This window comes from Colobus angolensis, unplaced genomic scaffold (genome assembly GCF_000951035.1).
Source record: "Colobus angolensis palliatus isolate OR3802 unplaced genomic scaffold, Cang.pa_1.0 Scaffold327, whole genome shotgun sequence".
Lineage (NCBI taxonomy): Eukaryota > Metazoa > Chordata > Mammalia > Primates > Cercopithecidae > Colobus > Colobus angolensis.
The window spans coordinates 886,983-900,263 of record NW_012116566.1 but is presented as its reverse complement, the minus strand read 5'-3'; the positions used below and the strand labels follow the sequence as shown (position 1 = coordinate 900,263).

Sequence of the window (13,281 nt, the reverse complement as noted above, 5' to 3'; positions counted from 1 at the left end):
GTCCAGCAATGTGCACTACATTTAATCACCATGTCTTACCAATCCGTCTCCTTTAAAATGGAACATTCTTTAGTCTTTCTCTGCCTTTGTGTCTTTGACATACTTAAAGAGTACCGGCCTTTCATTCTTTAGATGGCCCTCTATTTCTGGTTGCCCCCAGTTCTCGTGAGCTGACTCAGGCTGTGCCTTTTTGGCAGTGCATGTCCTTCTCTGGGTGTCATCGCAGTGGACACAGGATACTGACCTCTCCAGCTATGAGTAGTGTTCATCTTGGCCACTTGGTCAGATTGGTGTCTGCAGGGTTTCTCCAATGCACAGTCACCAAAGACTATCCTGGCCAACATGGTGAAACCCCATCTCTTCTAAAAAAAAAAACAAAAACAATAGCTGGGTGTGGTCGTGCGTGCCTGTAATCCCAGCTACTCAGGAGGCTGAGGCACGAGGATCGGTTGAACCCAGGAGGCGGAGGTTGTAGTGAGCCGAGATCACACCACTGCACTCCAGCCTGAGCAACAGAGCGAGACTCCAACTCAAAAAAAAAAAAAAAGGTGAAAAAAAGCAGGCCTGAACAATGTTACTTTTCCAAGGTTTGGATGAAGAGAAGAAAAAGAGGGGAAGAAACTATAAACTACCATCTTTTAAAAACTAAAAAAAAAAAAAAAAAAAAAAAAATTAGTCTTTGCTGCACATTTTGTGGGCAGCTACTCTAATAGAATACCGGTCTCTGTTCCTCATCAGACTTCTCACAGCCACAGTTTCCACTGAGGATTTCTGCCCATAGCAGCTACCACTATGATGGTGATCACCTATTTCCATTATTCCTTCTCTATTTATTAGGTGGCTTTCTACCATAAGAATGGGCTGTATTTCCTTTCTCTCTTGTTTGTTTCTATCAGTATGAATTTATGAAATCTTCCTATATCAGTCGGTTATAATTTGATACTCTGTTTTGATTCCTAAATTGTTTAGACTTGGCCAGCAGGAGCTTTTTTCTGTGTCTTTTTGATCATCCTTATTGTCCTTTGAGCACTTGGTCCTGGCTATTTTGTACTTTCCCTGCCTACCCTGGGATCACTCGTCTCACTAAGTGGGGTGGTTCCTTATAGTATTGTATGGTCTTTAGAATTTTAAAGACCTGGGTTCTCAGAGTTTTGTTTGTTTGTGAGGTGTCACTACTTCTGGGCCCTCTTAGCAGACAGAGTTAGGAAACATATGAATGCCATCCATTCATCTATCTGTGCATCCATCTATCCACCTAACCACCCATTGTTCATCCACCCAACCACCCACCTGTCTACCCAGTCACCCAGCTGCCCATCCATTCATCCACCTATATCCATCCTTCCATCCATCCATCCATCCACACACCCAACCACCCATTCTTCTGTCCATCCGTCCATCCATTCAGTCACCCATCCATTCTTCCATCCAACCATCCATCCCTCCATTTATCCAATCACCCATTCATTCTCCCATCCAACCAATTACCTAACCACCCATCCATCCCTCCATCCATCCACCCTCTCAACCCCCATCCATTTATCCATCCATCCACCTAATCACCCAACCACCCATTCATCTGTCCATTTATCCAATCATTCATTCATTAGTGCATGCATTCATCCAGCCAATCACCGAACCATCCACCCAACTGCCCATTCGTCATCCATCCATCATCCATCCTCCTGATCACCCAACCACCCATCCATCCATCCATCCATCCATCCATCCATCCATCCATCCATCCATCCAATTACCCATCCATTCATCTATCCAACCACCCAACCACCCATCCATCCACCCATCCATCTATCCAACCACCCAATCACCCATCCATCCATCCACCCATCCATCCACCCGTCCATCCATCCGTCCATCCATCCATCTATCCATCCATCCATCCACCCACCCACCTACATTCATCAATCTACCCATATTCATCCATCTGCTGTATCACTCAATTGCCCATCCGTTCACCCAGTCACCCAACCACCCATCCACATCTGTCTAGTCCATCTGTCCATCTACCCAATCACCCAACCACCTATCCATACACCCAGTCACCCAACTGTCCGTCTGTCCACCCCATCACCCAACCATCCATCCAACCACCCAGTTACCCAACCACTCATTCATTTATCTATCTATCTAATCACTTATCCACCCACCCACCCATCCACGCATGCACATACACGTCTATATAAAATTACTGATGTATCTGTCTGTATTAAAAATACATGTGTTTGCACATTTCGAATCCAGTACCTCAGGGTTCTTTCCATCCTTTCCCTTTCTAAGTTTATTACTATTCTCAGGCAGCAAGAAACCTGGCTTCTATTGTCCTTAATGTCCTTAATTTGCTCCATTTCCCAACCATTCTGTCTGGGTTCTCCACCTCCAACCCCTACCACCCACTCACTTAACCTGGTGCAGTGACACCTCTGTTGGCACCTCCACCCCTCACTTCCTCAGTTTCTTCATGCCAAGAGGGAAGGTGTCAAGAAGATGCAAAGGGAAGGACTGCTTTTGTTTTTTAAGTGATTTTTATTTTATGTTCCTAAATCAGTAGTTTGCAGACTTGAGTGTCTTGGTTTAAAATGCAGCAGTACTCTACCCCAGAGATAGTGATTCTCCATTTTCAGAGGCCTTCTCTAGTGCTGCAGTGACTGATGCTGATGGTACACAGATCACATGCTGAGCAGCACTCCTGAGCTTGCTCTGAAGAGCTGGGGGTCTGCTGAGGAGGCGTCCATCTCACAGATACGGAGCACCTGCTAAGTGCTAGACATCGAGCTGGATGCCGTGTCATGTGGGGTAGGAGTCCTTTTAAGCAGGGCTTGCTTTGCTTTTCTTATTTCCTTTTCCTTGCCTCTCTCTTCTCTTATTCCCTTTCTTCTCCTCCCTTCATTTTCTCTACAATTTTTTTCTTCGAACAGTGTTTATAGTTTCTAGTCTCTGATCATATAAATTTGCTTTGGGAAAGTTTCCCAGCATTTTTTTTCCAAGACGCAAGCACCTGCTCTGCTTTGCTTTAATTAGACCTGCCCATGTCACTCCTGTTTGTGCTTTAGCAACAGGGACGCACCTGGGCCTTCTGAACACTCACTTGCTTCAGCTTGCCAGGTCTGAGCTAATCTTGTTGGCTACAGTTGATCACAAGAGAGTGAAGCAGTGTAAACGTTGGAGATAAGTTGTAGTCATTTTTAACATTTTAAGTAAGCCAACTCAGCTACTAGTTTTTCAACAAGCTAAATTTATAAAAATGATTTTCATCTCAGTGTGCCTGTGTTGCCTCACGAGCCTCAATGCTAGGTGTTTGGATTGCAAGGTGAGACTGCATAATAAACAGCCACGCATCCACCAAAGGGCCACTGCTGCAGCCACGGAGCACAAGCAAGGCAAAGTGCCATGGAGCATTGGCTTGCTTGATCTCATGTGACTTCAGGGCTTAGTTTCTGCATCCATTTCTCAGTTTAACAAATGTGCCAACTCATTGTGCGCCTCAGCAAGGCCTCATGGGAATGAATGATTTGCTGCGTGCAAAGCTGGTTGAGCTCCTCTTTAAAGTCACTGTATCAATGGGTGATGGCAGGGTTGGGGTTATTAGCAAAGACAAAAACACACAGTAAAATGAGTCACCTGGATAGGAAACTCCTTAAAACCAAAAAACTAACTCTCTGTGATATGTGTGGAAGCTCAGTTCCCTTGCAGTAGAGCCACTTCTTTTTTTGTGGAGTGGAGTCTTGCTCTCTTGCCCAGGCTGGAATGCAATGGTGAGATTTCAGCTCACTGCAACCTCTGCCTCCTGGGTTAAGCGATTCTTGTGCCTCAGCCTCCCGAGCAGCTGGGATTACAGGCATGTGCCACGAGGCCTGGCTAATTTTTGTATTTTTAGTAGAGACAGGGTTTCACCGTGTTGGCCAGGCTGGTCTTGAACTCCTGACTTCAAGTGATCTGCCCACCTCAGCCTCCCAAAGTACTGAGATTACAAGCATGAGCCACCGCGCCCAGCCGTCACTTCTGTCACAGTTGTATAAAGCCTCATTAAAGATCGCAGTGTTGCTGTAGTGACAACGCAGTGCTGTAGTCAGCATCTGCCATAGTATCAGAGCCACCAGCCCGTACAACAGCTATCTTCTTCTCACCCCAAACTCAGCTTGAGGCCTTGCAAGCACTTGAGATATAAAAGCAACAAAAGTAGAGCCCAGGTGCAGTCTGTGGAACATGCATGTGAGGCACATGTACCTGACTCACGCCAACTGGGCTGCTCCAGCCGTTTCCTGTTGTGGTCTTATTTTGGTTTTTCCTTTCCAATAATCCCAGGTTTACAGGTGTCAGAGAGTCAGACCAAGGTAAACTGATCTGGTTTTGAATAAGAAACTGAATAGCTGAAAGAAATAGAAATCAGCGTTTGGAGGTCCATCCTGTAAGAACTTTGCCTGGAAAAGGACCCAACTTTCTCTGTGTTCTCCCTGAAGCATGGGAAAGTATCTGTCGTTGGGAACACATGCCCTTTCAGGAGGTAATTGACCTGCACTGTTGGCAGGAGCATCTTACGTAGCCATCTGAAGACAGATCGGAACCTCCTTACTCAGAAGAGTTCAACTATTTGGCCAAGGAGTGTCAACTATTGCTGCAGAATAAGCTGGGTAGTCACCTGCTGACCCCTTTTCATTCTTTTCTGCTTCATTAGAACCTTGATATGAGAATAAGTTCAGCAAGAGTTGGAGAGGAGAGTGAAATCATTCCCAGGCTTCCTGTGGAGGTCTGTGCTCTGCAGGCCGTGGTGAGCTAAGCCTGAAAAAGAATTAAAACAGTGTTGGCTTTGAGTCAGCAGAAATAGTGCAATTCATTTCATAAAAGTTTTGAAGGAACACTTTTTCTTTATTACAGGCTAAATGTCTTGGTGTATTTTGCCTATTTTTGTTGTATCTTGGGAATGCCATTTTCTAGCACATTTTAGATCTAAAACACTGCGTTTGGACTTAATTAAATGCCTGTCACTCTTCTTCATTTGGTCTTTGGGCAGTTGTTGCTTTTGCAGTGGTAAGCAAGAATGTCTGGATGCTGCTGTCTTTCCTTAGGTCAGAGCCACGTTCATCCCTTGTGCAGGTGAAGAACATTCCTGCCGGAAACGCTCAGCCCTCATCTGATTTTACAGGAAATGTAGAGATCCCAGTACCAGAAGCAAGAATAGGCAAATCTCTGAAGTTTTGTGGCTCTTTTTAAGGGTGACATGCAGAAATCCAAGTTACAAGTCTATGTGCAGTCTGATGAACAGTAAATATTCAAGAACCAGGCCATTGTTTATACACAGTTACACTTGTTTTTAAATATTAGAAACAAACATACCTTTGATATGGTAAAATTTTAAACTTACCTTTAATTACTTTTTCTGCTTTAGTTAGTACTTGCATTTTTCTGAACTCATTTGGTTATCAGAGCATTTTAGTTTCTCTCTTTATAAAATGTTAATCTTTGTAACATGTAACTTTGATTGCCCTTCAAGTTCCCCAGCTGTGTATTCCAAGAAAAACAAAGAGCCGACTGAAAAATGAGCTGATCTGATTGGTTAAAAAATTATTATAGGAAAGTCCTGCTATTTGATAAGGTTGATTTTCTTTTTACAGCTGTTGTCTCTTTGTGGCTCAGAGTTTTAGTGCTTGGAAGCTAAAAACAGAGTTTTAAACAAAATGTATAACTGAAGTAAATTCACTCGCCTGGTTCTGTAGTTAAGAAACTGTAGAACTACCCCACATGCCATAAACTTACGTTACTTGTTTTAGCACTTAACATTTTATGTGAATTTTTTGTCTGCTCTATGCAGTCTCTTCTTTCATTAATTTTCTCCTGGTCATTCTGTACCATTTAAAAATTATTATCTCTGTACAAAAGAACAGTCTTCATAAAATTGTAGCATATTTTTCCACATATTACTGTAATTACAAAGACTAAGACATTTTGCCAAAAGCGAAACTGTATATGCCGTCCTTTATGTGCTTAAATAGTACTTTTTAATTGCCAAGTCTGCAAAACCTGTACTGAGATAATATAGAATCATATTTGGAAAGGTTTATTGGAGAAATGCTATTTTTTAAAACATGGAGTTCTGTGCTGTCTGGTTTTAATGGGTACAAGAGGTGTTTTCTCGCCCAGGGTCTTTACTGCAACTGTCACTACCAACAAATGACAGTACCAGTGGTGGGACCAACAGACACTTTCATCCCCGCTTGTGAGTTCTCAGAAGGTGGAGCTTTGCCTGATGAGTTGTTGTATGTTAAGGTATTTGTGGATAGACATCTTCCACTGCCCTCCACCGCCATGGGCAAGTATGTCCTTCGAAATCCCGTCACGATCTCTGGCGTGGCGATCTGTTCAACAGCTGCAGAGACACTCGAGGAAAGAAAGATTCCATGGAATATTGTTGCTCAGAGTACTCCATTCTCAGTTGAAGAGTATTAATGGTGTCACAGGGATGCGTTTTGGAAACTTGGTGAGGGCTGGGAACTCATCCTGTCCTTTTGCATTTGGTGGTTTACGTTGCAAAACAATGGCTTAAGATAGAAATTGGCTTTCTCTCCATGTAAAAGAAATCCAAAGGCTGTCATTCCAGGACTAGTGTGGTAGCTCTATTAGTAAGAGGATCTCTGGAGCCTTCTGTCTTCCTGTGTTGCCTTTTTTAACAGGTAGGCTACTGTTTTTAAGATTGCCTCAGAGTCATCGGTAACTGCTGGAGCTCCAGCCATCTCATTCAAGTTCTTGGCAGCAAGGAGGAGGAAGGGACAAGGGGAATGAGCGTACCTGCCAGCTTAGCCCCTACACAGCTTTCCTAGAATTCCCATTCAACATTTTTTACTTTTGTATATTGGCCACTCATATGTAAGCAAGGCTGGGAAATGTGGCATTATAGCTGGAGTGTTGCTGTTTCTGACTGTAGGGGTTTGGCTATCCGGGAGAGGCAAGTGGATTTTGGTGAACAGCTGTTAGTTTCTGGCACAGTTCACCAAATCATATGTTCTGGTGTACATTTTCCGACAGTATCGCGAGGAGTAAAATGTAGAGGAAACATTTGTAAGGAATTCTTTTCAAGGTTGACACAATGTGAAATGTATGACTTGGAGCAGTAGCTCTCAGTTCTGAGAGATGCAGCACTCTAATTATATCACACAAATTTTATGGCACCTGCTTTATGATCCTGGAATAAAATGCATACATACTTTACATTTGCGTATAATTTGTATGTGTATATAAAAATTACATGCTACAATGTAAGTTGGAGACAAAAGAAAGGTGATTTATGATAAAATGTTTTTCAGTCTATAAATGCCTAAATGCATCTATTGTAGGTGAAAAAATTAGATATTCAGATGCTGGTCATGTATATAAAACCATTGTGAATATAGCAACTAAAGTAGCCTGGTCATGTGGCCATTTGGTGATGCAAGTATTGAGAATGGGTTTATTGTGGTCATGTGATATTTTGAAAGGGAAAACAGCTCCTGTAAAGTCCCAAAGAAAACCAAACACTATCTTTCTTTGATTAACATGGTTGTTGGATTTGTGGAAAGATCAGTGATGTTAACACTGAGCAAAGAGAAAAACCGTGTATTTGTGTGTTAAAAAGAGCCTTGCTTAGATAATCACAAAAAGCAGGACATTTCTTCACCATGTGCTAATATCCTGCTCATTTCAGAGTACCCTGCTTCTCTGAATCCACCGCCCAAATCAATCCTGGTGCCTCCTCTCTTCAAAACCATTACATCAACAATGTCCACACCAATTTCAGTGACTTCTGGGCACAAGTGAGAACCCTGCTTTAGAAGACTCTTTAAATTTTCCATTTTTGTTTTAACTGACACTAATTCAGCAGTTAATGTGGTTAGTTTTTCCCTTGTTATCTTTGGTTATGTCAGCTGAGCTTATTTCCTCTTAAGTTTTGCTGTAAGGCTGTATTAAGTGAATTTTAAACCCTGGTAAGGAATAATCAGCACTTCCAACGTCTCAAATTCAGGTATTGAAAAGTAAATGTGTTACAATCTGGCACAACTGCAGTTAGAAGAGGATTAAAGGAAGTGATTAGGAAATTCTGCAGGGTCATGTGCCACCAGGTTTTGGTTGTAAAGGCTCTCAGTTTTAGCTTTTCCCATTTACCTGTTTCCTGTGTGCTCTTTTTTATTCTAAGGGCTTCTTCTAAACTGGGCTTATGTCTGTTAAAAGTGCCCCTAAACTTGCTCCTCTTCTTTTTTTTGGAGATGGAGTCTCACTGTGTTGCCCAGGCTGGAGTGCAGTGGTACAATCTCGGCTCACTGCAACTTCCACCTCCCGGGGTCAAGTCATTCTCCTGCCTCAGCCTCATGAGTAGCTGGGACTACAGGTGCCCACCACCATGCCCAGCTAATTTTTGTATTTTTAGTAGAGAAGGAGTTTCACCATGTTGGCCAGGATGGTCTCGATCACTTGACCTCATGATCCGCCCGCCTCGGCCTCCCAAAGTGCTGGGATTACAGGCGTGAGCCACTGCACCTGGCCTGCTTCTCTTCTTACTAGAAACCCAAGGAGGCTTTTAGATTCAGAAGTATCTAAGCAGAAGGATCATGTGAAGAGGCCCTGCTTAAGACACCTGCATCCCACACCTGGTACCTTATGCATCACACACACTTTGTGTTGTCTGATTGTCACTTTTTTTTCCCCAAGAACATCTGGCATAATTAATTACTCATAAGTCTTATGAGTCACGTAAATAGGAAAAACACAATGCTTTCTTTCTAAATTGCACCGTCACCTTTTCTTATTTCTTTGATTAGCCTGAATGCTTTCATTTAATTGTAGTTTGAGAATAAATTGCCATAATATAGCGCTGAAATCTTTTTTTAAATGATGGCATTTTAATTAAAACTACTTTTTAAAGTTAATGAGTCAAATAGAATGGCATTTTAAATTTTCTTTTGTGATGTTAAATTGCTCTCCAGCTATGTCAGAAAGTTTAAGTACATATTCTTTGCCTAGTACTAGCAATCTAGTGCTAGCACTAGATTTTTTTTTTAACTGAGGCTTTAAGGAACAATTTTGTTCCATTGTGATGATCTGTTGTATTCTCTCTAACATGTCTCAAGATAAAATTATTACTTTTAAATTTTAATTTGCAGATATCCCAGGAATGCAGTTTCTGTTAGTTGATTTGTGGCATTTAAGGCAAATAGTATGCCTATTCATTGAGTAGTATCTACTACAGTGTTTTGTTGTAATTAATGTTCTTTTATTTTCACCTAGTGTTTTGCATCATTTGGCTTTGTGATGTCATTGGATAACTCATGGATTGTTTTAAATTTTATCCTATATAAAACTGCCTCTGAGTAAAACTGTGGTGTGAATGGGTATGTGTGTAATGTGTGTACATGTACATGTGTGCCTATAGGTACACACACGTATCCAAGGACAACATCTGTGGCACAGACCTCAGATCTTGAAGAATCACTCATGTATTTTGTGGGCAGGTGAGCCAAGATGGGAAGTCGCTCCTTGACAAGCTCCAGCGGCCCTTGACTCCTGGCAGCTCCGATTCCCTGACGGCGTCTGCCAACTATTCCAAGGCCGTGCACCATGTCCTGGATGTCATCCACGAGGTGCTGCACCACCAGCGGCAGCTTGAGAACATCTGGCAACACCGCAAGGTCCGGCTCCATCAGAGGCTGCAGCTGTGTGTTTTCCAGCAGGACGTTCAACAGGTCAGTTTCGCCTCGTGCCCTTCTGCGTGGGAAATGGCTTTTATTGAGTGGAGTTTGAATACCTCATCATATTGGGAAGATCTGTGTTTAAGGAGTGATGACTAGAAGATAAGCAGAGGAGCTTTCTTGTCGTCTGTAAGTGAAAACTGGGCTTAAGAACGCGTGTTCAGGCTGCTGTCAGCCCGTAGCTCCTGTGCGCCGACCCCAGGAGAGGATGTGAGGCCTACACTGGGAAGTGTCTGAGTTTTCTTCTAGAAACAGATCATTCTCGTTTATGTTTATTTGTGGCAATAATGCTGGTGTGCTCCCAGCAGTGTATTGTTACAATTTAGTTTACACTTGTGTGTTTTCCAACTTCTTAAACAGTGAGGTGGTCATGCTTCACTTCCCACTTGGTAGATAGTGCAGTCCCTGGTGCACAGCAGGTGCATTATAATTAGTTATCTCGTTGAAGAAAAGTAGACTTTTATGACTACTCATTTCTAAGCCGTTGACATCTCTTTTGTTTTAAAGAAACAAAAGTAAGAGTAAGTCCAGTTCCCCATTGATTTGCTTCCTTATGATAGAATAAGAGTTTTAAGGATTAAAGCTATGGGAGTAAAATATGACATAGCTTTAGGGATAAATAAGATATTAGCCATGTCCTTGCCCCCAAATAGAGGGAAAGACAAGGGAATGAATGAGGTGTCACCTCTGGGGAGGAGGAATGCTGGAGAATGCAGGGCAGCCCATGGCCTCAGGAAGTTGGCTGGGAGCTGCCGTGATAAGCCTGCAGTAGAGCCGCTCTCACTGTCTCAGGTGTCCGTCTCCCTGAGTGGCATGTGAAGGTGAGTGAGCTTTCTGCTGAATGGTCTGGGAATTTGGAGAGTCGCCCTGTGTTCCGATGAGAATGAGATTCTCTGTATGTCATTCACCGTCATTGTCATCATCCTTCACTTCACGTGAGTCTGGTAAGTTCAAAAGACACAGAATGGGCCAGGTGCAGTGGCTCACGCCTGTAATCCCAGCACTTTGGGAGGCTGAGATGGGCAGATCACTTGACACCAGGAGTTTGAGACCAACCTGGCCAACATGGCGAAACCCTGTCTGTATTAAAAATATAAAAATTAGGCCAGGTGAGGTAACTCATGCCTGTAATCCCAGCACTTTGGGAGGCTGAGGGTGGTGGATCACCTGAGGTCAGGAGTTCGAGACCAGCCTGCCCAACATTGTGAAACCCCATCTCTACTAAAAATACAAAAATTAGCCTGGTCTGGTGGCACATGCCTATAATCCCAGCTATTTGGAAGGCTGAGGCAGGAGAATCGCTTGAACCTAGGAGGCAGAGGTTGCAGTGAGCCAAGATAGCACCATTGCACTCTAGCCTAGGTGACAGAGTGAGACTCCGTCTCAAAAAAAAAGCCTGGCATGCTGGCTCATGCTTGTAATCCCAGTTACTCAGGAGACTGAAGCAGGAGAATCACTTGAACCTGGGAGGCGGAGGTTGCAGTGAGCCAAGATCATGCCACTGCACTTAAGCCTGGGCGACAGAGCAAGACTCCATCTCAAAAGGAAAAAAAAAAGAAGACTCTGAATGGCCCTGTAATTTTAAATTTTCATACACCATGCTTTGATTCTAATTTTATTTTTTGAGTTCTCCGAAGGTTACATATACAAAGTACTTCAGGAATGATCATTTTGTTATTATTTATGCTTCTTAACAATGTTGTTTTAGTCCAAGAAGATAATTGTTGGAGAAAGAATACAGTGCAGGAAAGAAGAAGAGGGAGCCAGTGGTGAAGAGGGATTGAGAGGACAGACATTGTGGGAATGAAATCATGAATAATCGTGTTTTTGAATTGTCCAAAAACTTCTACAAACCATGAAATGTTGGCAGTTTAAATGTAGCTGTTGAAAGCTTCCCCACATCCCTTGTATCCTTTGGGTCGAGCATAATTCCACATCTGTGGACTGATGCACTTCTCAAGAGAGGGTCTCATTAACTCACCCGAGGGAGCAGCAGCAGGGACACCCCTTCCTTTCCCCCCGCACCCCATTTCTCATGGCTCTTTTTTTCTCTAACCTCATGCTTAGGTTAGAAAAGAGCACAAGGTAAGGAAGCCCTTGGGAATAGGCTGAATCTGGCCATCTAATTTGGCGCCAAATACTTAATGTGCTTGAGTTTGAAAACAGCAAACATGTAGAAAGGTAATTATGATAATTATGAGGCCAATTTAAGCTAGCTTTCTTCCCCCTCTCAAACAGCATGTTGGCTTGGATGTCAGCAGGAGAAAGTGTTTTTTTGCAATACACATAATGCATACGTGGTCCTGTTAGCATTCCATAGAAAATAGATACTGTTCATGAAGGTAATTATTTTTGTTGATGAATGATCTGGAATGGTTTGGACTTGTTATGTGAACAAGAAATTGCTCTGTAGGCTTTGACTTGTGAGGTAAAGAGTGAGGCTGATAAGATTAATCAGAGCAAATACTGTGACAATAGGATGTCAAAACCAAAACTGTGTTTCTGAAACTCAAGGAATTAATGACACATAGGGAAGTTTTTGCCATATTAAGTGTAGAGTAGGAGAGGCAAGTCAGGAATAAATGAAAGAAAAATAGTAGTACTTTAGAAGGACGTTACCAGCAGAAGATAAATTTGTAAACCGAAATCCGTGAGAACATAGTAAACCTATTAGAGACACCACAGTGGTTTTCATTTGATTGCTTTGGGTGATGCAAAAGCACCTGTAAATACATTGAGAAAAAGGAAGAGCAAATTACTAAACAATAGGCGAGGCATGGAATGATTACAGTTTTATGCACGCCACCCCAGAAGAGTAAATGCTTGTCTGTTGAAAAGTATTTGAAGGAACAAATATATCTGTTAGTGGGCCCTGAGGAACCAAATGGGGGAGGATGACAGAGGGAGTTTGGTTTGTAAAACATAGTTAATTTTGATTTTGTGGTTAATTTTTTCCCCTCTTAATAAGCAGAGGCCAATTCATAACTTCTGTGTAGAAGGGATTTCGGATGGTAGTCGGGCATGGCAGGAGAGGTGGTTGAAGCTGCTGTGTGTAACACACTTACCGTGCTTCCAGTTTAGAGCTGGGTGGGGAGTTGGGAAGACCTGCTGAGGACTTTCCCAGATGCACATGCTGGCTGCCTTTGCCATTGTTCACTTAAAAAGAAAATGGAAATTCTTTATCACATTTCCTAATGATCGAATAATATGCATCTCTCCATTGCCTTATGTTTAGTATCAGAGTATCTCTCAGCAAAGGTTTGGTTGAATGAATGAGTGAATAGCTGTGTTACTGCCACACACTGTTTTCTAGTTTAGAGTATGCTTTAGTTTTTTCTAAGAAGGTAACTTATTTTTGCTTTGCCTGTTCAGATGGGTAGAAGTAGTCCAAAGGGGATGCCATCAGACTTGTTTTTCTGCCTCACCCGTTTGGCTGGCCTGGCTCCTCTTGGATTGTTGAGATTTAGTTACTCCAGCGTGTCAGGAGCAGTGAGTGGCCCCATAGGTTTGCTTTCCTGAAGGCAGATGAGTTCCCTAGAGGAAGCCCCTC

General features: G+C 42.7%; 1 protein-coding gene across 1 annotated transcript in view; it reads left to right on the top strand.

Annotated features, from left to right (window-relative positions):
* Positions 1–13,281, top strand: part of TRIO (trio Rho guanine nucleotide exchange factor) — a 237,590-nt gene that overhangs the window by 36,690 nt on the left and 187,619 nt on the right. The window contains exon 7 of the mRNA XM_011951774.1: positions 9,495–9,725. Coding sequence (XP_011807164.1) covers positions 9,495–9,725 — 231 coding nt within the window. The remainder of the gene's footprint in view (positions 1–9,494; positions 9,726–13,281) is intronic.